This window comes from Podarcis cretensis (genome assembly GCF_951804945.1).
Source record: "Podarcis cretensis genome assembly, chromosome: 2".
In the NCBI taxonomy this organism is placed as follows: Eukaryota; Metazoa; Chordata; class Lepidosauria; order Squamata; family Lacertidae; genus Podarcis; species Podarcis cretensis.
This window is the reverse complement of record NC_137171.1, coordinates 126,666,528-126,690,487: the sequence shown is the minus strand read 5'-3', so window position 1 is coordinate 126,690,487 and position 23,960 is coordinate 126,666,528. Positions and strand designations below refer to the sequence as shown.

The following is a 23,960-nucleotide window of genomic DNA, read 5'->3' as shown; positions in this document are numbered from 1 at the left end:
TCACGGCTTGTCTCCTTATAAGGGAAAATCTTATGAAAATGTACTCTAGGTGGTACCTGACCCATGTAAAACTTGCAAAAATAAATAAATCAAATAATAATAAGTGCTGGCGATGTAAAGAACAGATAGGAACATACTACCATATGTGGTGGTCCTGTCTAGAGATAAAGATTTTGGAACATGATTTATGAAGAGATAAAGAGATTGATAAAAACTACATTTAGCAAGAAACCATAAGAATGTTTACTAGGAATGGTTTCAGATAATATTCCCAAAAACAAAACTAGGCTATTTATGTATGCAACGTCAGCAGCAAGGGTTATAGTGGCAAAACACTGGAAAGATAAAAATACACCCACTAAAGAGGAATGGGTAGTCAAATTGTGCGAGGACTTGGAGCTCGCAAAGCTGACAGATGCAATAAAAGATAAACCTTAAAAATTGGTGAAAGAAGAATGGGAATGTTTAAATAATTATTTAGGGGACAAGGGCTCAGCAAGAAAGATCTGGCTATGTTTAGAATAATACCGCAGAGAGAAATGTTCCCTGATACCAAGAAGAGGGATTCCTTTGGAATGCAGATAGAGTTAATTGATAAGAATAATGATCTGTTGAGTTTGACGGAAGTGTACAATAGATGAGCTTTCCTGCTTTGGCTCATCTTCCTTTTTCTTTTTCTTTTTCTTCTATTTTTTTTTTCTTTTCTTTTATCTTTCCCATAGTTGCTTATGTTCTGTGTACTTCAATATTTTTTGTAGTTTTTTTATTACTATTAAGGAATTTTCCTTTGTAATTTTTGGCTGTTTATATTTATATGTACCTGTTTAAGCAAAATAAAAGCTATTAAAAAAAAAGTGTCAACTTGGAGAGAAACAGGTCCTACACTCTAAAAAGTGTTGCATAATAACCAAATCAGGATGAACACTCCTTCTGTCTAAATCCTTTCTCTTCTTTGAGTTAATTCATGGCCTGAAGGTGTTTCCACTATTACAGCTCTTACCCCTGGGAGTCTTTTGATGGCTTGTAAGACTTCCACTACAACTGAACCTCTGTCCACTTCCCTAGGACTTATATTGTTGCTCCCCTGTATGAGTTTGTTGATGTTTTGTAAGAACTCCACTTGTACTGAAACTCTTTCCACACTCCATGCATTTAAATGGTTTCTCCCCCGTGTGACTCCGTTGATGAAGTCTAAGTTTTCCACTTTCAGTGAAGCTCTTTCCACATTCCATGCATTTAAATGGTTTCTCCCCCGTGTGACTCCGTAGATGAATTCTGAGGCTTCCACTAGTAGTGAAGCTCTTTCCACACTCCATACATTTAAATGGTTTCTCCCCTGTGTGAGTCCGCTGATGTCTTCTGAGGCTTCCACTCTTACTGAAGCTCCTTCCGCACTCCATGCATTGAAACGGTTTCTCCCCCGTGTGACTCCGTAGATGAATTCTGAGGCTTCCGCTAGTAGTGAAGCTCTTTCCACACTCCATACATTTAAATGGTTTCTCCCCCGTGTGACTCCGTTGATGAAGTCTAAGTTTTCCACTTTCAGTGAAGCTCATTCCACATTCCATGCATTTAAATGGTTTCTCCCCTGTGTGAGTCCGTTGATGTCTTCTGAGGCTTCCACTCTTACTGAAGCTCCTTCCGCACTCCATGCATTGAAACGGTTTCTCCCCTGTGTGAGTCCATTGATGGTTTCTAAGTGATCCACTCTCAGCGAAGCTCTTTCCACATTGCATGCATTTAAATGGTTTCTCCCCCGTGTGACTCCGTTGATGAATTCTAAGGTCTCCACTCCCACTGAAGCTCTTTCCACATTCCATACATTTAAATGGTTTCTCCCCCGTGTGACTCCGTTGATGAATTCTAAGGCCTCCACTCTGACTGAAGCTCTTTCCACACTCCATGCATTTAAATGGTTTCTCCCCCGTGTGAGTCCGTAGATGAATTCTGAGGTTTCCACTAGTAGTGAAGCTCTTTCCACACTCCATACATTTAAATGGTTTCTCCCCTGTGTGAGTCCGTTGATGTCTTCTGAGGCTTCCACTCTTACTGAAGCTCCTTCCGCACTCCATGCATTGAAACGGTTTCTCCCCTGTGTGAGTCCGTTGATGAATTCTAAGTTGTCCACTTTGACTGAAGCTCTTTCCACACTCCATACATTTAAATGGTTTCTCCCCTGTGTGAGTCCGTTGATGTCTTCTAAGGTCTCCACTCTCAGTGAAGCTCATTCCACATTCCATGCATTTAAATGGTTTCTCCCCTGTGTGAGTCCGTTGATGAATTCTAAGGTCTCCACTCTGACTGAAGCTCTTTCCACACTCCATACATTTAAATGGTTTCTCCCCAGTGTGACTCCGTTGATGAATTCTAAGGTGTCCACTCTGACTGAAGCTCTTTCCACACTCCATACATTTAAATGGTTTCTCCCCCGTGTGACTCCGTTGATGAATTCTAAGGTCTCCACTCCCACTGAAGCTCTTTCCACACTCCATGCATTTAAATGGTTTCTCCCCCGTGTGAGTCCGTAGATGAATTCTGAGGTTTCCACTAGTAGTGAAGCTCTTTCCACACTCCATACATTTAAATGGTTTCTCTCCTGTGTGAGTCCGTTGATGCCTTCTGAGGCTTCCACTCTTACTGAAGCTCCTTCCGCACTCCATGCATTGAAACGGTTTCTCCCCTGTGTGAGTCCGTTGATGAATTCTAAGTTGTCCACTTTGACTGAAGCTCTTTCCACACTCCATACATTTAAATGGTTTCTCCCCTGTGTGAGTCCGTTGATGTCTTCTAAGGTCTCCACTCTCAGTGAAGCTCATTCCACATTCCATGCATTTAAATGGTTTCTCCCCTGTGTGAGTCCGTTGATGAATTCTAAGGTCTCCACTCTGACTGAAGCTCTTTCCACACTCCATACATTTAAATGGTTTCTCCCCAGTGTGACTCCGTTGATGAATTCTAAGGTGTCCACTCTGACTGAAGCTCATTCCACACTCCATACATTTAAATGGTTTCTCCCCCGTGTGAGTCCGTAGATGAATTCTGAGGCTTCCACTAGTAGTGAAGCTCTTTCCACACTCCAAGCATTTAAATGGTTTCTCCCCTGTGTGAGTCCGTTGATGTTTTCTAAGTTTTCCACTGTCAGTGAAGCTCTTTCCACACTCCATACTTGCAAATAGTTTATGTTCTCTGTTTTCACACTCCATGAATTTAAATGGTTTCTTCGTTAGTTCCATTGGACATGGTCCACCAGAATTCCGACTGCCTTCTCCATTGTTCTTCTTTCGATGGGGTGGGGAGAAAATCCTATTTATTTTCTAGGAAGAGAACAAAGGAATATTACACACATCAATTAACACCTGCTCTTATTTTAACGTCTTGTACAATCTCTCCTGTCCTCCATATGTTCCAAATGTTTAGGAAAGGCAAATGAAATAATTTAAAATAATGGTCATGCATCATCAGCCTTTTATAACCCATAATTATTGTTAATGAAGCAGCATTATCTTAGAATACGGTTGAACTGTGGGGTTTACGTTTTTTAAAAAGTGGTTTCTCACAGGAAAGGGAGCTGCTCTATATCCATCAACCTGGCCACTATTCAGGTCCTAAGTTCATCATGAAGTTCTTCATCCTCTGCACTATAATCCTCCACCCCTTGGGCCACATTTTGTCCCCTTCGACCTCTAGATTTTTATTAATCACTTGCAAAGTCCCTTTGGCCTCAGGAGGTGCATAGTGACCATTTTGGGAGACCCATATATAAGTCTAGTGACAAGGCTTGGCGCTTGTGGTCGGATGAAGGAGTGCTTAGTTGGAGAATGTTCTTGGGGCTGGACCTCCATCTCTCAGCCTTGCATTATTGAATGGAGAGAGCTGGAGATGCAGAAGGAAAGCAGCTGGAGCCTGACTGCTGGGAAGGCCAGATTGAGACACCCACCCCAATTATGATTTATAATAATTATATGCCACCGGGTCTCGCACCTGCCTCCTGACACTGGCTTACCTTAGCGGAGATTCCCTGTCCAGGCCTCTCTCACTGTTCTTCCTCCTTTGCCGTGGGTGGCCAAGGACTTCTGGATATTCTAGCTTTGCTCCAACTGGGAATTATTTATTAAATTGTTATACCTCTCTTCATCTGAAGATCACAAGATAAAAATATGTGTGACACTGAAATAGGTGAGTATTAAAGGTGAATAACACTGCTTGTTGGAAAGAAAAGAAAGAAGATGAAACCCGTGGTGTGTCCTCCTGAATGCAATATAATAATAATAATAATAATAATAATAATGAAGTGTAAAGAAGAAACCAATCTTCAAATCAGTTTCATATTCCCTGGCTGTATTTCTCAGCCATGATTGTGACTCAGAATCTTAGCCACACTTTTTTCTAGAATATCAACTGGATCTCTTTGTAATAGGAGCCAGACATTCCTGGGATTTCATTCAGACATTCCTTTAGTGTGGGCAGCAGCAGCGGAGGAAGGAAGGAAGCAACTTTGGAGGAAAGGATTTCCTTCAGAAGGTCTTCCCCAGCGGCCGGCAGGGTTGATAAACTGCTCAGTGTGAAAGTCTTTTCTGAAGCTAAAAAGACCTGGACAAGAATTGACCAGATCTGGATAACCAGAGGAATGGCTCCCAAGATTCAAAAAGTGGAAATTTGCCCAAAAACCTGCTCCGACCATAACCCTGTGAAAAGGGAAATGAAACTAACATTGACTGGTTCCTTCAGATGGAGGATGAATGACACCTTGTTTAGAGACTCAGAAATTATTAAGAAGGCCCAGAAAATTATGAAAGACTATTTCGAGATAAACTTGAAGACCTCTGTGGAAAAAAGAGTAATCTGGGACGCAAGCAAAGCCGTAATGAGAGGGTTCCTGATTCAGCAGAATGCAATAAAAAGGAGAATCCAAGATGAGAAAAAAGAAAAGATTTTGGAGAAAATAAGAGAAGGAGAGAAGAACCTTAGAGCTAAACCAAAGTCGCAAGACATCTTGAGAGAAATCAAGCTATATCAAATACAATATATGAAAATGATAAATCAGGATATAGAATGGAAAATTAAACAGATGAGACAAAAGACCTTTGAATCAGCCAATAAATGTGGGAAGCTGCTAGCGTGGCAGCTGAAGAAGAGACAAAAGTTAAACACCGTTACCAATCTTGAAGTGGATGGAAAGAATATCCAGAACCCACAGGAGATTAGAAATTGCTTCCAGAGATATTTTAAACAACTCTATACACAAGGGCCACAGATTGAGACTAAAATTGACCAATTTCTGAAAACCAACGGACTACAAAAAATCTCTCAAGAAAATAAATTACCGTTGAATTATAAAATATCCGAACAAGAGGTGGAAGGTGCCATTCAGAATATGCAATTGGGCAAATCTCCAAGGCCTGATGGGTTAACCTCCAAATACTATAGAACTTTGAAAGACTATTTAATTCAACCACTAGAGGAGGTTTGCAACGAAATTATGGAGGGGGGGAAAGCGCCAGAGTCGTGGAAAGAAGCCTATATCACACTTATACCGAAAACTGAATCTGAAAAGACACAACTTAAGAACTACCGTCCCATATCCCTGCTTAACGTGGATTACAAAATTTTTGCAGACATTCTGGCTAAAAGACTGAAAAAAGTATTAGCAGAGGTGATACATAAAGACCAGGCTGGCTTTCTCCCTGGTAGACATCTATCTGATAATATGAGGAATGTAATTAATATTTTGGAAAAGTTACAAGTGAATATTAATACAAAAGCAGTTTTGATATTCGTAGATGCAGAGAAAGCCTTTGACAATATTTCTTGGAGTTTTATGAAGAAAAATCTTCAGGGGATGGGGGTTGGACAAAACTTTGAAAACGGTATAGGTGCGATCTATTCTGAACAAAAGGCTAAACTGATAGTCAATAATGTGGTGACAGAAGAATTTAAAATTGAGAAAGGGACACGACAAGGCTGCCCAATTTCCCCACTGCTCTTTATTTTGGTCCTGGAGGTTTTGCTAAATATGATTAGAAGGGACCACTTGATTCAAGGTATCCAGGTCGGAGTTAAACAATACAAACTTAAAGCTTTTACAGATGACATAGTATTGACATTACAGGAGCCAGTATCTAGTACTAAGAGGGCCCTAGAACTAATCCAGGAATTTGGTCAAGTGGCAGGTTTTTAATTGAACAAGCTAAAAACCAAGGTTTTGGAGAAAAATTTGATGCCGATTGAGAGAGAGAGGTTTCAGAAGGAGACAGACTTAATATTAGTAAAGAAGGTAAAATACCTGGGGGTGAACATGACTTCTAAGAATGTGAATTTATTCAAAGATGACTATGAGAAATGTTCGTCAGAAGTGAAAAAAGATCTAGAAATTTGGTTGAATTTGAAGCTTTCCTTGCTTGGTCGAATTGCTGTTATTAAGATGAATGTACTGCCAAGAATGCTGTTTTTGTTTCAGTCATTGCAAATTATTGACAAGATGGACTGTTTCAAGAAGTGGCAAAGAGATATTTCTAGATTTGTCTGGCAGGGCAAAAGGCCCAGAATAAAATTTAAGATACTCGCTGATGCTAAAGACAGAGGGGGGTTTGCCCTGCCAGATCTCAAACTCTATTATGAATCAGCAGCTTTTTGCTCGTTGAAGGAATGGCTGCTTCTTGAGAATACAGACATTTTAGATCTTGAAGGTTATGATAATGTATTCTGGTGGCATGCATACTTGTGGTACGGCAAGGTCAAAGCACATAAGGCAATTAAAAACCATATTGTCAGGAAAGCACTGTTTAATGTCTGGATAAGATATAAAGACTTTTTGGAGAGTAAAACCCCAAGGTGGTTATCACCTATGGAAGCGAAAGCTTTGAAAAAACTTAACATGGAAGCCAAATGGCCAAAATACTGGGAAATTTTGTAACAGGAAGGTAACAAATTGAAACTGCAGAGTTATGAGAAGCTTAAAGAGAAGGTGCGAGACTGGTTACATTACTTTCAAATAAGAGAGGTTTACAATTTGGATAAAAAAATTGGTTTCCAGGTGGAAAAATCAAAATTAGAAACAGAACTGTTAGAACCCAATGCTAAGATACTATCAAGAATGTATAATTTGCTGTTGAAATGGAACACTGAGGAAGAAACGGTAAAATCTGCTATGATAAAATGGGCACAAGATATAGGATATAATATTATGTTTGCTGACTGGGAGCAGTTGTGGACCACTGGGGTTAAATTTACGGCATGTAATGCCCTAAGAAAGAATATTATGAAAATGATGTACAGGTGGTACATGACTCCAGTCAAGCTTGCTAAAATTTATCACTTGCCCAATAATAAATGTTGGAAATGTAAAGAAACTGAAGGTACATTCTTTCACCTTTGGTGGACGTGCCCAAGGATTAAGGCCTTCTGGGAAATGATCTATAATGAAATGAAAAAGGTATTTAAATATACTTTCCTGAAGAAACCAGAGGCCTTTCTCCTGGGCATAGTCGGCCAATTGGTGCCAAAGAAGGACAGAACTTTCTTTTTGTACGCTACAGCAGCAGCAAGAATACTCATCGCAAAGCATTGGAAGACACAAGACCTACCCACCCTGGAAGAATGGCAGATGCAAGTAATCGATTACATGGAAATGACGGAAATGACTGGCAGAATTCAAGACCAGGGAGAAGAGTTGGTGGAAGAAGATTGGAGGAAATTTAAAATCTATTTACAGAAACATTGTAAAATCTTTGAATGTTGATGACATTGAAATGAAATGAAGGGGTTCGAGTAATAAGGCAAAAGATTACGTAAGAGTGGATTGATATTTGATGTAAGTTCGAAGTTAAAATATGTGAGGAAAAATAACTATGGAAAAACCAATAGGATACGAATTTGCTGAACCAATTTTTAAGTGGAATACAAAAAAGGGAGGCGTGAGGAAGTCAGGATAATAAATTAACTAAAGTGGACAAAAGAAAAAAGAGGGTTTTTTGTTTTTTGTTTTTCTTTTTCTTCTTTTATTCTATGTTAATTGTTTGTATTTTTGTGCTTTTGTGTTTTTTCTTGTTTTTTATGGATTGTCTTATAATTTATTTATTGTGAAAACTGAATAAAATATCATTTTTTTTAAAAAAAAAGATACGGTAAACTGCTCAGTGTGGACACCTTGGATTTATAGTGTTAGGGTCTGGATAGCAATCACAATCCCTTGGAAATATCTCAAGAACCCTTAAGATCCAATTTCACTAGCTCCCAAGTAACACTGAGCCCTAGAGGAACCTTCTATACTGAGTTGAGGCACCTCTGGCCCTCCAGATGTGGTTGGACTCAAAGTACCACCTGCCCAAGCAAGGATGGCCCATGGCCAGGGAGGATGGGAGTCTTATCTGGTGGGACAAACTTTCCCCTTCTTCCCCCCTCCTCTGAAAATTCTGTATATCTGTCTTTCATTTCTTCCTTCCTCCGTGATCGCCAACATCTTCCTGATACAGTCCAACCAACTGCTCACATTCCCAAATCATCCTGCACCATTGACTTCCCAAGGCTGTTGCATTGTGTCTAGGACACTGGCAATGGGACACCACCTTCCACTGGATGAGAGTATAGAGGGTTAAATCAGGGCTGGCCAAATGGGACTCCGCTCTGTCCCCTCCTTGCCCCTCCCTGGGTCTCCTGCCTGAGGGGGCTGCCTCAGTTTCCCTAGTGGGGGAGCAGGCCCTGAGAACAGTCTTCTCTCCCCCCCCCAAAAAAAATATAGGAAACACGACAAAAAAGGCCCTGGAGTATCACCGTGGAACATAACAACAACAACAACAACAACTGGTTGTAAGTCACTTTGGGCTGCCCTGGGCAAGAGAAAACAACTAATAGATTAAATAAATAAATAAAAATAACAATACAGTGGTGCCTCGCAAGACAAAATTAATCCGTTCCATGAGGCTCTTTGTATAGCGGTTTTTTTGTCTTGCGAAGCAAGCCCATTGACAGCTTAGTGGATTAGCGCTATTAGCGGTTTAGCGGCTTTTAGCGGATCAGCTGATAAGCGGCTTAGCTGCTTAGAAAAAGGGGGGGAGGGGGGGAAAACCGCAGGAACTCGCAAGACATTTTCGTCTTGCGAAGCAAGCCCATAGGGAAATTCGTTTTGCGAAGCGCCTCCAAAACGGAAAACCCTTTCGTCTAGCGGGTTTTCCGTCTTGCGAGGCGTTCGTCTTGGAGGGCACCACTGTAATTGAAACTGCATTACAGTGGTACCTCGGGTTAAGTACTCAATTCGTTCCGGTGGTTAAGAAAGTGTTCTTAACATAATGGGGCCTCCTGCTGCTGCCGCGCCGCCAGACCACAATTTCTGTTCTCATCCTGGGTTAGTGGAGTCTGTAACCTGAAGCGTATGTAACCTGAGGTACCACTGTAATAATATTAATAATGTTACGGAATTTTCCGGGTACGGAGTTGCCCTGCCACCCGGCTCGTCGGACGGAGTCCGCGGGTCCTAGCGGAGAAAATGAGTTCAGCCGGAGACGGAGCAAGATGCGGAGATCCTAGTTTATTGCGCAATAGGTTCAAGATGGAGTTGAACCCCGAGTTTGGGGCGACATAAACTTTTAAAGGTTCCCTCCAGGTCCCAGAATACAGTGCAGAAAACGTCACAAATACATCATAAAAGGTGGGGTTACACGGATCAGCAGTACAAGAAATTGGGTGGTGGGTTTACACAAATCAAGGTGGGGCTACATAGATCAGCAGTACAATAAGGTAGGCAGGGCAGAGATCGTATGGATCAGCAGTATAGTAAGGTAGGCAGAACAGAGATCAGCAGTATAATAAGGTAGGCAGAACAGAGATCAGCAGTATAATAAGGTAGGCAGAGCAGGGATTGCCTGGAGTGATAGAGATATGCATAAACGTTTCCTGAGTACAGGTGATGGCAAGACAATGGCATAGCCATGCATCGCCCATTATCTGGTATTGTCCGGAGGAAGGGCTTGGCTGGACCATCTGACAGGATTAAGGTTTCCCTGAGTACGTGACCTGTCGGTTCGAGGATTATGGCGCCGAGGGTAGCATCATGGAGTCCGGAGGGACTCGAGTAGAATGACATTAAAATGGAGAAAATCGAAGCTTTAGCTGATTTTATATTATTTTCTGAAGTTTTCGGCTTCTTGCCGGTCAAGTGTATATTGTAAATTGAGAGCGGAAACAAACGGATACAATGTAACAGGAGTTTGACAGTTTTACGAGGTTGCTGGTTTCGGATCCATTGTTGTAGCAGCGGGGGGCCGTCAACAACTTATCAGGAGGTTAAATGAGGCGTGCAAGAGCTCCCTGAGCTAGCTCCTGCAGGAGAATGCACGTTCCTGATTGGCTAGAGCGCAGCCATTATGGTCAATGGGGAACAGTATGATACGGTCTACTCATTAGAAATAGGGCGAACAAGATTCAAGAGGAAACTATATAGAAGGAAAGATATTTAAGGAGAAGATATTATTTATAAAGTCGAGGGTATAGTGTGGTGCTTGTGCAACAGTGTGGGGGCTTAGGAGTCACAGCAGAGCTGGGTGCCGTTGAGGTCATCGCCTCGGGCCCCGTAGTCACAAGGAGGAGGGGTAAGGAAAGGTACCCCCCCCCCTCCTTCCGTATCAGTCCCCCATTCGGAGATAGATTTGCATTAAAGTTCTGTAAGAACTTGCAAATCCTTTCTCCGCACCCTATACCCCCGTGATTTCGTACTCTCCTTCTCCTAGGTGTCTCATTTGTACGTATTCAGGGAATATAGAGGCACTGTGGGAGCGGGAATAAGCTCGAATAGGAAGAGGGCCGGTTTGAGTAGGACAGCGGAGGAAAGAGCAACAAGGAGAGACACAGTGTATAGTACAGCAGAGCATTGAGGCACAAAGAATAATAATAAGGGCAGTAACTAGTATCACCTTAAGTAACTGTCGGAGCCATCCCAGCTTGGGTAACCATCCCCACAAGTCTATGTCGGATAGACCTTCATGTCGTATCTCATCTAGTTTCCCTGCCAGCTCGTGGATATTGTTCAAATGTCCGGTAATGTTCAAAGTCTGATCAGTCACATATGTACAACACTCTGTGCCTATTAGGGCACAGGTCCCTCCTTGACTGGACAGGAGAAAGTCCGTCGCAATCCTGGTTTGTAAGCTAAGTTGTCTCACCTCTGAGAGCTCCGACATCAGAGAGTCGGTGATTTGGGTTGCCTCTTGCATGAATTTCAGAAGGATGTCGGTAAGTCGGAGGATGTCCACATGATTAGAGCCGGCCCCATAGGCAGGGAAGAGTGCTCGACCGACAGTCTCTCCGTTGGCAGCGACATCAGATAGGTCCGACAGTCCCTTTTGTTCTCTTCTATTCCTCTGCCTCCCAGGGGGTAGGTGTGGGACTACTCTAATGCCGGGGACAATGTATCCTATGAAGCAAGATCCTGACATATGAGGGCTCACCCAGGTATATGCGCGATGACCACATACCCAAAACAGGCCACTGAGGTAAGACTCCATCCTTCCGGAGGCAAAAGCTTGGAGCAACATGGAGTCAGTGGGCTGAGGCAGCCAGGCAGAAGGGTGTCCGATGACAGTGGCCCAAGCAAGGGTGAGATTCTGGACGGTTTGAGACCCATTCACATCAGTAACAGTGACGTGACCAGTGGGTAAAAGTTCCAAGTTGGAGGGGCAGGTACTAGACCCAATGAAAGTTCCTTCCCCAGTGAAAATGCGGCAAAGGGGCCCTTTTGTAGAGCCAGTGAGGTAGAGGTATTGGTGGGTCAAGTTCAAGGCCGTCAAATTCCAAGAGGCGACGTCTCCTGATCGGAACTGTTCAATGGTCACGGGCACAGGAACAAGGGGGAGACTCTGTTGGAGGTGGCTGGGTGCATGTGCGCATATCCAGCATTCAGGATAGGGTGCCTCTTTGGCCACCTGGCCCAAGAGTTTGATGTAAGAGTTCTGTTCCCAGGAGGAGAGGAGGTCCTCCCCTGGGAGGGAGGGATTGTTACCGAGCTGGCGGGGTGCCGTGCCGAGTGGATGAAGAGGGTCCGTGGTATTGAGGAGTCGTCGATCCTTGGCTATGCCCCCGCATCTCAAAGGTCCAAAGTGATCCCAAGTGGGAGAGCGTGAGGGATGTACCGGATGATACCATCCTTCTAAATATTCCGCCCCTCTCCAGTCGTGGACGACGCCAAGATTCCAGAGGCAACAGAACCCTCTCAAGCAAAGTCCTTGCAGCTGGGGTTTTTGGGGTTCTGGGGCCATGAAGAGGCATTGGAATCCGAAAATCAAGTTGTCGGAGGGGTTAGTGGTGTCGGTGTAGGCCGATGTGGCCCCCCCTTTTTCGACTTCAGTCCAATTTGGGTTCCTCAAGATTTCTCCGTTGCCGTAAAGGAAATGGGTCCCGTTCTTACAACTAAGGCGGTAGTAAGAACGGTCGAGGGTGACTGCTGCTGACCCAATCCGGTGGAGGTGTCCATCTCGAATGAAAAGTTCCCAGTATTCGCTGGCAGTCAGTCGGGGCACGAGGGAATGGCGTAACAATGTTCGAGATTCAGGGAGGCAGAAGTCAAGGTCCCCCATTCGATCCGGATTTGACTTCCCGCCGGTTTCGACTCGATGGTAGTCCAAAAAATGGTAATCCGTAGATAGTCCTGTGCAATGATCGGTTGGTGTGGCTGAGGATTGGGTCGAGGCCGTTAAGGTGAGGAAGACGAAGGAGAGATACATGACCAAAGCCTGGGGACAGCAAGGCTTTGTCGGAGGGAAAGAGTTATTAATGTACTGTCAGGGGAGCTGTCAAGGGTGCGCTGTCAGAGGAGCTGTCAAAGGCGCGCTGTCAGAGGAGCTGTCAAAGGCGCGCTGTCAGGGGAGCTGTCAAAGGCGCGCTGTCAGAGGAGCTGTCAAAGGCGCGCTGTCAGAGGAGCTGTCAAAGGCGCGCTGTCAGAGGAGCTGTCAAAGGCGCGCTGTCAGAGGAGCTGTCAAAGGCGCGCTGTCAGAGGAGCTGTCAAAGGCGCGCTGTCAGAGGAGCTGTCAAAGGCGCGCTGTCAGAGGAGCTGTCAAAGGCGCGCTGTCAGAGGAGCTGTCAAAGGCGCGCTGTCAGAGGAGCTGTCAAAGGCGCGCTGTCAGAGGAGCTGTCAAAGGCGCGCTGTCAGAGGAGCTGTCAAAGGCGCGCTGTCAGAGGAGCTGTCAAAGGCGCGCTGTCAGAGGAGCTGTCAAAGGCGCGCTGTCAGAGGAGCTGTCAAAGGCGCGCTGTCAGAGGAGCTGTCAAAGGCGCGCTTCAAGCGTAGCTTAATAGCGTCGGAATCCTTGATGATCTCGGATGTCCAGTTAGGCGTTACTGCAGCAGGTCCGGTCTGTTGGGCCCGATTCTGGCCCCGATCTGGTCCGGTCTGTTGGGCCCGATTCTGGCCCCGATCTGGTCCGGTCTGTTGGGCCCGATTCTGGCCCCGATCTGGTCCGGTCTGTTGGGCCCGATTCTGGCCCCGATCTGGTCCGGTCTGTTGGTCGTCGTCGTCGTCAATGTATGAAGTTGGTGGGGTGGGCGGAGTCGAGAAGGTGAAGTTCTCGCCGAAACTGTCCCCTGGCTCTTGGGGAGGGGGCGACGATTTGCACCTAGTGTGGTGTAACCAGGAGTTCTTTTCGCCTACTTTCACGGCAGTCGGTGAGGTTAGAAGGACTTGGTAGGGACCTTCCCACGTGGGTTGAAGTGGTTCCTTCTGATAGACCTTGATTAGGACCCAATCTCCGGGGTGGAAGGAGTGGGCTTGGACGTCGATGGGTAAGTTCTGTCCTTCAATGGCGGCGTACTGGTGGAGACGTTGTAACTGTATCTGCAGCTGAATAACATAATTAGTAAGTTCTGCTTCTCCCAGCTCCAGTTCTGAGAGTGGGAATAGAGTGTTATAGACTGGAGGGGGTCTCCCAAACAAGAGTTCGAAGGGGGAGAGTTTTAAACGTTCAGTTGGGGCACTACGTATGTTGTGGAGAACCAGTGGGAGTGCATTGACCCATTTTAGGCCCGTAAGGTGGCAAAGTTTTCCCAACTGTATTTTTATTTCCTGGTTCATTCGTTCTACTTGGCCAGAGGATTGTGGGTGATATGGCGTGTGGAGGTCCCACCGAATTTGGAGAGCCTTGGCCACTAATTGCACTATTTCAGCCGTAAAGTGGGTTCCCCTGTCACTGTCTAGGCGGCGAGGTATCCCGTATCGGGGAATAATATCTTGTAGAAGAGCCCTAGCAACCACGGATGCGGTAGCCTTTCGGCAGGGGAATCCCTCCACCCATGAAGAAAATTGGTCTACTATAATTAAGGCGTGTTTAAACCCTTGGCATAGAGGCAAGTCGATAAAGTCAAGTTGTAAGTTCTCGAAGGGGACAAAGGTCCACGGTCTAGCTCCCGGTGGTCTCCTGGGTTCGCGCTTGGGGTTGAAGCGGTGACAAGTTATGCAATTCTTTGATGCTGCCGTGGCTGCGGCAGCTATCCCTGGGGAATACCAATATCTGATGACATGTTCCATTAGCCTCCCCTTTCCCCAATGTGTCCGCTGGTGAAGGATTCTCGCTAATTTTGGAGTCCAGGCCTTTGGAAGGACGGGTCTTCCATCGGGGAGGACCCAGATACCATTTCGTTCTGTGGCCCCTATAGATTGCCACGTGGCCTTCTCATCTTCTGGGGCAGATTTATAAATCTCTGTTAAATCTAGATCGGTAGGTAGCTGTACGGCTTGGAATTCAGAGTCATTGTTAGGGGTGCGAAGGGCAGCTGTCTGTGCGGCTTTGTCGGCTCGTCTATCTCCTTTAGAGACTAAGTCCCTGCCCTTTGTATGAGCTTTGCAGTGGACAACGGCTATTGCGGCGGGTAGGTGAATTGCGGTCAAGAGTCGCTCTACTAAAGCGGCATGTGAAATTTGGGATCCGGCGGCGGTCAGAAAACCTCTCTGAAGCCAAATTTGGCCGGTTGTATGTACTAAGCCGAAACAGTATTTGCTGTCCGTGTAAATGGTAGTCCTTTTCCCTTCGCCAATCTCGCAGGCGCGTATGAGAGCAATTAACTCGGCGGCTTGGGCGCTATATTGTGGGTTGACTGGATTTGACTCTAAGACTTCAAAGTCGGACACCACCGCATATCCAGTCTTCCTAACTCCGTCAATAACTTTAGAACTGCCATCGGTATACAATATTAAGTCCGCATTTTCCAGGGGAAGGTGATCTAAATCTTCCCGGGGTTTTTCAGCTTGTCTGACTATGGTAGCGCAGTCGTGATGTGGAGTGCCGTCGTTGGGAAGGGGTAGCAAGGTGGCTGGGTTCAGGGAATTGACGCGCTTAATTGTGACATTAGACGGGGTTAATAGGAGGGCTTCGTATCGGTTGAGGCGGGAATTTGAGAAGTGGTGACATCCTTTTAGGGTTAGGAGGGTTGAGACTGAGTGTGGCACATGAACCGTGATTTCATGGCCCAAGACAGTTTCTTGAGCTTTCTCAAGGAGGAGCGCAGCAGCAGCGATCGCTCTTAGACAACTAACTGCCCCCTTTGCCGTGGTGTCAAGTTGTAAGCTGTAATAGGCTACTGGTCTTTCTTGGTCTCGAAAGGGTTGGGTTAGGACACCTGAGGCGACTCCCATTTGTTCATGAACGAACAAGTTAAAGGGTACTCGGTAGTCAGGCAGTCCTAAGGCAGGAGTGGATCTCAATTCTCGTTTCAAGCGTTCAAAGGATTTATAAGCGCCCTCTTCCCAAACCAATGGGTCTGGGTGGTCCTGGCGGGTCATAGCGGTTAGGGGCTTTGTTATTTCACTGTAGCCAGCAATCCAGGCTCGACAGAAGCCGGCCATTCCAAGGAAGCCGCGCAACTGTCGCTTTGTCTTAGGGAGTGGAATTTTAGTGACCATTTCAATTCTGTCGGTGGCAAGGCTTCGGGTACCCACTCCCAAGATGTGCCCAAGGTATTTTACTTCCTGTTTACAGTATTGGAGTTTCTTTGGGGACACCTTATGTCCCTTCCTCGCTAGTTCGGATAGGAGGTGTTTAGTGTCTATTTTGCATGCCTCTTCGCTAGTGGAGCATAATAAGAGATCATCTACGTAGAGCAAGAGGGCGGAGTTTGCAGGTAGGTTGATGTCCTGCAAATCCTGGTGTAAGATGGCTGAAAATATTGCGGGTGATTCCACGTATCCCTGGGGTAACCTTGTCCACGTTAACTGACCAGGCCCCCAGGTAAAAGCGAAAAGGAACTGGCTAGCTGGGTCTAGAGGTATGCTGAAGAAGGCGGAGCATAAGTCCGCGGCGGTGTACCAAGTTGTTCCTGCTGGAATCGCATTCAGGAGGGAGTTTGGGTTTCCCACTACTGGGTGTCGGGGTATTACGAATTGGTTTACTAGTCTCAGGTCTTGGACGAAACGATATCGGACTGGGGCTCCCTCTTTTGAAGGCTTCTTTATGGGGAGCACGGGAGTGTTACAAGGTGAGGCGCATGGAACTAGGATCCCCTTTTCGAGGAAGTCCTTAATCATGGGTGTTAACCCTTCTATGGCTTCCTTAGGCAGGGGGTATTGCTTGGTACAAGGGAAGGGTAGGTCGGTTCTGTAGGTGATCTTGACGGGAGTGGCTGATATTAGAAGTCCGACGGAGGTTGATTCTGTGCCCCACAAGGAAGGGGGTAATTCGGTCTCCAATTCCGGAGGGAGTTCGGGAAACTGGCGGTCTAATTCTGCCTCTCGTATGATACCCTGGAACGCGGGGACCGAGTCCTCGGGCATATATAGGTAGATGCCGTCCGAGGAGCATTTTATGGTGGCGTTGAGTTTGCAAAGGAGGTCCCTGCCGAGGAGGTTAACAGGACTGCTAGTTAACAGGAAGGTGTGTTCTGCTAATAGGGGTCCAAGGGTAACTTTAGCTGGTTGCGAGAGTGGGCAAGTGCGGGGTATCCCATCTAGTCCCATTACCTTCTTGGTTGTTGTCCCTGGTTCCAAATGACTATCCGTTAGTGTGGAGTATGTGGCCCCTGTGTCTAGTAGACATTCATAGGGGTGACCGTCGATCTCAATAGTACAGACCGGATCCTCCGGTGACAATGTTATCACGGGGCAGATGGTTTGGGTTGGACTTAGGCTGGGATCCCCTTTTAGTAGTCAGTAGGCGTCCTGATCATCGGGAGGTGGCTGGTTTGGGGGGTGCAAGGGAGGAGCAGTAGCGTTTGCCCAAGGGTGGGTAGGCGCGTTTATTGTTGGCATTTGGGTTTGCGGGCCCGATTGGGGTCGTTGAGGGTGAGGCGTTTGATTTGTAGGTGCTTGCGGAGTGTAGTCCTCTGGTTTGTGATTAATGTGTCCCCGGGTCGGGTAGGATTGTGGGGAAAAAGGAGGGTGGCTTGTTCGGGTAGGGAATGGCCTGGAGTCCTGTCCCCCATAAGATGGTGTGGTGAGGTAGGGGCAGAATCTTTTTATGTGTCCCTCCTCTTGGCAGTAGTAACACCCCCCGGCGCCTGGTCCCCAGTGTCTATAGGGATTTGGGGGTCCTCCACCCCGGACTCCCCTTCCTCGGTTGAGACCTCTACCTCGGTTAAGTCCGTAGGTGGTTTCCATATTTAAGGCCAAGATCTGCTCGGCCTCGGATTTAGTTTCCTTTTTCTTTCTTTCATCTCGAGAGTTGTAGACGGATTTTGCAATGGATAAGATCTCGCTTACGCTCTTTCCGTCGTATCCAACCTGGAGATTTAGGGCTTTCCTAATGTCTGGACAGGCTTGATCCTTGAAGAATCCTTTAACAATTACTTCATGCTGTGGATTTTCGGGGTCTATCCCTCCCCACGTCTTGATAGCAGACACCAGTCTAGTATAATAATCGGATGGGTGTTCGTTTGGTCCCTGCATTATCGTCTGGACTTTAGTCCAATTAACAGTGCGTTGTCCGGCAGCCTTAACGCCATCCAGAACGGCTTTCTTAAATAGGTTCAAATACCAGATCCCGTTTGAGGTGTTGTAGTCCCATGCAGGATCTACTCGGAGGCATTGTGCTGTGAGAGCCTGCAATCCTTGGGGCCGTCCCCTCTGATAGTCGGGTGACTCTATTGCTTCCCCAGCTTTTGTTAGAATGTCTGCCTTCTCCGCCTCATTAAAGAGGGCATTGAGAAGGACATGGACGTCTGGCCAGGTGGGATTATGGGTGGAAAAGATGGCGCTGATTTGTCGGTGACATTTGTCGGGGTCGTCCCTCAGAGAGGGCATCTGATTTGACCAAGTTACGAGATCAGCAGTATAGAAGGGTTGGTGTGTATAGACCATTCGTGGGGGTCCTTCGGGTTGAAGAGGTGGAATCGGCAAGGCCCTTAGGGGCATCTGGACCGCAGTAGAGCTCACGGTAGAGCTTACTTGATCAGAAGTTCCTGGAACCCCCGCACTATGATCTGGGGTTTCTGCTATGCACTCACAAGGTTCTGAGAGGGGGTGGGGATTAATTTTGGCTTGGACGGGGTCTTCGAGTGGGTTGCGAAGCATTGTAGAGGGGATTCTAGTCTTGGCCTGTCCGGGGTCCTTTAGGTCCCTCTTTGCCTGTAGCCTTGTGACTCTTTTATTCTCGATGCTCTGTGCCCCTTCATCCCCCGTTTCGTCATCGCTACTTGAGCTACTACGACGCGGCGATGGTCCTCTATAGTAGAAGGGGATCAGGGTACGCTGCACGTCATCGTCTACTGAGTGTCCTTCGTAAGGGGGGGGCATGGGCTGCCGTCCGGGATTTAATATGGGTAACTGGTAGGATGCAGTCCCTTTCGGGGCTCGGAGGAATCCCTTTACAGTCTCAAAAGCAGCCAGATATTCCAACTGACGGGGCTTTTCCTCCATTAAGTATTTCTTAAGGTGATTCAAGCGCTCTTCATTAAACGAACCCCCTGCCGGCCAACGCAATTCGGGCTTGGCAGAGGCGGTGCTGGCGGGCCAAGTTACGGAACAGAGGTCCTCTAATTTCTGCTTCGATAATAATTTGTGGCCAGGAATCGTTTTCCAATACGTGATAACAAATTGGAGGGGGGAGTCAGGGTCCTTCTGAGATTGAGATGGCTTCCTTGAAGCCTTCCTCTCAGAGTGAGCCCGCTCGCGTTTGGAAGCCTGGGTACCCATTTTGCGTTACGCGTGTCTAGACGGAAAGAGGGAAGAAAAGGGGCGGTAAGGATTGGTATATCTAGGAGATTGATATACTTAATACGGGGATTTAAGAAAAGGGGTCTTCAGTCGCTTGGCAACTTCCTTAGAGGGTTTTTAAGAGCTCTAGCTATCCGGTATTTCCTTCCTATTTCCTTAGTCAATAACCTGGGGTCCTTTTCCACTCTGCCGATCCCGCCCAATTCCTCATGGGCTATCCCTCCTGGCAACCTCCTACCTATCGTCAGTCTCAGGAAAAGGGGCCCTACTGAACGCCCGCGCCGTGCGGTGCCAGATCGGGCGATCCCTGGACAGAATTTCGTTTTGAAAATCCCCCTTGCTTTCGGAAGCGGGCTTACAATACACGAGGTATGTAGCCCGACCGGTGCGGCTGGGATCTGGATAGAAAGCAAGACCACTTCCTGCCCCCTAGAAAGGACGCTCGGGAAGCTCGGAAAGAGAACTCCAACCCCTTGCTTTCAACTGGGATACCCGTTGCGGAGAGTCGGCTATCTTTCAAGTCGGGTCTCTCCGTCTTACTTTCGGGCTCCCAATTGGTGCGGCTGGCTGGAGAATTATAGAGAAAGAGATAGAGCTCAGAACCCCCCTTTCAGGTCGAGCAGCAGTCCACGGTCTCTCTCTCACCAATTGGACTAAGAGACAGGCGAGAAGGAGCGATAGAGAGGAGGGCAGAGAATTCAGTTGCCAGGAGATTTCCACCCCTTTCCCACCAGTGCACTGGATTTCCCTTTTCCTTATACTCACGTGTCTTCTATGATGATCCCGGGATCGATGAATAAGCCGGCTGGATTCCCTTTGCTCCCCGGCTGAACCCTTGGGACGTTCGATTACCGCCCGGAGGATGGCCGGAGGTCCAGAGGATCTTCCCAGGCGAAATGGCCCGGAGCCGGCTGAAGATTTCGGGGCCCCCGGTCAGCAGCACGGGAGTACCGCCAGCCCCACGTTGGGCGCCAAATGTTACGGAATTTTCCGGGTACGGAGTTGCCCTGCCACCCGGCTCGTCGGACGGAGTCCGCGGGTCCTAGCGGAGAAAATGAGTTCAGCCGGAGACGGAGCAAGATGCGGAGATCCTAGTTTATTGCGCAATAGGTTCAAGATGGAGTTGAACCCCGAGTTTGGGGCGACATAAACTTTTAAAGGTTCCCTCCAGGTCCCAGAATACAGTGCAGAAAACGTCACAAATACATCATAAAAGGTGGGGTTACACGGATCAGCAGTACAAGAAATTGGGTGGTGGGTTTACACAAATCAAGGTGGGGCTACATAGATCAGCAGTACAATAAGGTAGGCAGGGCAGAGATCGTATGGATCAGCAGTATAGTAAGGTAGGCAGAACAGAGATCAGCAGTATAATAAGGTAGGCAGAACAGAGATCAGCAGTATAATAAGGTAGGCAGAGCAGGGATTGCCTGGAGTGATAGAGATATGCATAAACGTTTCCTGAGTACAGGTGATGGCAAGACAATGGCATAGCCATGCATCGCCCATTATCTGGTATTGTCCGGAGGAAGGGCTTGGCTGGACCATCTGACAGGATTAAGGTTTCCCTGAGTACGTGACCTGTCGGTTCGAGGATTATGGCGCCGAGGGTAGCATCATGGAGTCCGGAGGGACTCGAGTAGAATGACATTAAAATGGAGAAAATCGAAGCTTTAGCTGATTTTATATTATTTTCTGAAGTTTTCGGCTTCTTGCCGGTCAAGTGTATATTGTAAATTGAGAGCGGAAACAAACGGATACAATGTAACAGGAGTTTGACAGTTTTACGAGGTTGCTGGTTTCGGATCCATTGTTGTAGCAGCGGGGGGCCGTCAACAACTTATCAGGAGGTTAAATGAGGCGTGCAAGAGCTCCCTGAGCTAGCTCCTGCAGGAGAATGCACGTTCCTGATTGGCTAGAGCGCAGCCATTATGGTCAATGGGGAACAGTATGATACGGTCTACTCATTAGAAATAGGGCGAACAAGATTCAAGAGGAAACTATATAGAAGGAAAGATATTTAAGGAGAAGATATTATTTATAAAGTCGAGGGTATAGTGTGGTGCTTGTGCAACAGTGTGGGGGCTTAGGAGTCACAGCAGAGCTGGGTGCCGTTGAGGTCATCGCCTCGGGCCCCGTAGTCACAAGGAGGAGGGGTAAGGAAAGGTACCCCCCCCCTCCTTCCGTATCAATAATAAGGCAGGCTCTTGAGGGGGGAACACAGGAACCCCACCCATTTCCATAACAATCTTCCCCATCCCTTAAATCCCACAGAGTTAAGAGATCTGATATAGTGGGAATAATGGAAACCAGGTGAGAAGGAGTTGGGCCCAGGTGTCTCGGGGGGGGGGGGAGAGCCCTTTAGATGCTTCTGCACAGAAACACAGGCATGTGGGGGAGACTGGAGTTGCCCAGAGAGAAGCCTCAAAGGGGGGGGGATGATAAAGGGGGCTTCCTCTTCCCCCCCCCCATGGTTGGACTCGCTCTAACAGCCCCCAGCGCCCCCTGCAGCTCCTGATCTGGGACCTGAGGCAGGGCAAGGACTGAGCTTCAGGGGAGGAGAGGGTGGCTGGATCGGGGCTCCTGCTCAGGGATCTCTCCCTGGTCTAGTCCTGGCAGATTCCTGGGCAGGAGGGAGAAGTCAAGGCAGGCGGCCCCCCAGTCCCTCTCTCTTTCTCCAAGATGGCTTCGATCCCTCCCCAGGGATGCTCCCTTCCTCCCTCCGCCCCCCCAGGGTCCCCTTTCCCCAGAGGCCCCCCTGGCCGGCTCAGCCTTCCTGCCAAATCTCTCCCCATCCCAGGAGGGAGACGGGGGGGAGGGGTCTCCATCCAGGCCTCTCTCGCCCCCATTAACCCTTCTCCCTCCAAAGGGGACCCACCTAGCCTAGGATCGCGGCGCCCCAGGGATTTCTGCCAGGGGGTTCAAGTCCCAGCCCAGGGGGGGCCTCCCATTTCTATTGCCTCAAAGGCGCCCAAGGGGGGGGGGCAGGGGAGTTGAGCATCTCTTGACAGCTGAGCATCTCCTTGCGCTGCAAAGGAGCTCTTGCAATGCAAACCCTGCCGGTGCTCCCTCTGCAGAAAGCCCCCCCCCGCATTTCCCATAGTAAAAGGCAGGAAGGCTGATCTCGGGGGGGGGGGCGTGCAATGCAATCCCTGCGAAAGGAGGGGCCCCGATCTCCAGCCGGATTGCATGCATCGGGGCCTCTGTTGTTGGGGGGGGTCTCTGCCCCCTTCCCCTCCCCGCCCTTCGCCCCCCTCCCCGCCCTACAGCTTTACCTCTTTGTCCTCTCTGTCCCTCCTCTTCCATCGCTCGCTCTGCTATTCCGATTTCCTTTCTCGGGGGGTCTCCAAGGAGGCGCCCCCTCGGGGGGAGGGGCTCCTTTCCCCTCCCCTCCGGCTCGGCAATTTCCGACGCTCTTCGGCTTCCTTTCCGAATGCGTCTGCCCATAGAGCTATGAAGAAGAGCCGCCCCCCCCCCCGGAAGGAGGGTGGGAGCAGGGGAGGCCGGAGCGGAGGGGGGCAAATTGGGCAATCTTCAGGCACCGGAGTTTTTCCCGGGGGGGGGGGCGCCTCCTTCCCTGCCGGCAGCTGAAACCAGCTCCTTCTTCCGCATGCAAAGGAGCGGAGCCGCCCCTGAGGGGCTTCCCTCCAGCCAAAGCTGCAGAACCCCCCAGCCTGCTCTTGGACAGGGGCGCCCTCGGCAAGGGAGGGGGCAGGCGTAAAGTAGTAGTAGTAGTGGTAGTAGTAATAATATAATAATAATAATAATAATAATAATAATAATAATAATAATAATGCCGACTGGACAACTTACAGTGCACATAAAAACATCAAACATTTAAAGCCTCCTGATACAGAGCTGCCTTCAGATGTCTTCTAAAAGTTGTGTAATTCTTTATCTACTTCTGTAACTTTGCTTCTCACAGTGAGGGAACCACCATCAGACGCTCGGAGGCGACTCGGTGTCCGGGCTGAATGATGGGAGTGGAGACACTCCTTCAGGTTTAGGTCTTTGAGGGTCAGCACAAACACTTCGAATTGTGCTTGGAAATGCCAGTGAAGATCCTTTAGGACCGGTGTTATATGGTCCCGGCAGCCGCCCCTTGTCTCCAGTTTAGCTGCCCCAGTCTGGATTAATTGTAGCTTCTGGGTCACCTTCAAAGGTAGCCCCACGGAGAGCACATTGCAGTAGTCCAAGCGGGAGATGACCAGAGCATGCACCACTCTGATGAGACAGTCTGTGGGCAGGGAGGGTCTTAGCCTGCGTACCAGATGGAGTTGGTAACAGCTGGGTGTGATTATGGTGGAATCTCCCCCCCCCCGGGGGGGGTTAACAGACATAAAGGAGTGGGCAGAGAGGGTCCCAGCCGACATACCAGGTGGAGCTGGTAGACAGTGTCAGGAGCCCAGGCTGCCGTCTTGATAACACAGCATGCAAGTCATAATTAGCTAGAAGATTTATTGCAAAACAATCTGTCTCAGACGCTCTATCGGAGCTTCCATTTCTTTTGATTCAGTTGACCCCTCTGAGGAGTGCTTCCTGGTTCTGCAGAATATCCTGAACCTATGACCCTTATGTTTCTGGGTTTCTTTCCTATCTAATATCTTTCCCATTCGTCTACTCCTTGATGGACAGCTGTGAGTCAAGACTGACTCCCAGGCTGCACACCTGGTCCTTCAGGGGCACAGTTAGCCCATTCAGGACCAGGGAGTCCTCCACACCAGCCTGCCCCTGTACTTCTGTCGTGTCAGGATTCCACCTCAATCCATTAGCCACCATCCATCCCCAACCGCCTTCGGACACTCACGCAGGACCTTCACCACCTTCATTGGTTCCGATTTAA

The 23,960-nt window shown here is 47.9% G+C and overlaps 2 protein-coding genes across 3 annotated transcripts in view; both read right to left on the bottom strand.

Annotated features, from left to right (window-relative positions):
- The window catches only part of LOC307208902 (uncharacterized protein), a 52,864-nt gene extending 30,127 nt beyond the window's left edge, over nt 1-22,737 (bottom strand). The window contains exons 1-2 of one of the 2 annotated variants that reach the window (XR_013835262.1): nt 22,393-22,737; nt 9,232-9,385 (exon numbers count right to left, since the gene is read on the bottom strand). The gene's annotated coding sequence lies outside the window, so the exon portion shown is untranslated. The remainder of the gene's footprint in view (nt 1-9,231; nt 9,386-22,392) is intronic. The other variant, XM_079963929.1, reaches the window with a different exon arrangement.
- Nucleotides 193-3,571, bottom strand: LOC307207646 (uncharacterized protein). Its single transcript, XM_079961716.1, has one exon. The coding sequence runs from the start codon at nt 3,231-3,233 to the stop codon at nt 1,062-1,064; it is 2,172 nt and encodes a 723-aa protein (XP_079817842.1). The 5' UTR covers nt 3,234-3,571; the 3' UTR covers nt 193-1,061.
- Nucleotides 22,738-23,960: the final 1,223 nt, after the last annotated feature.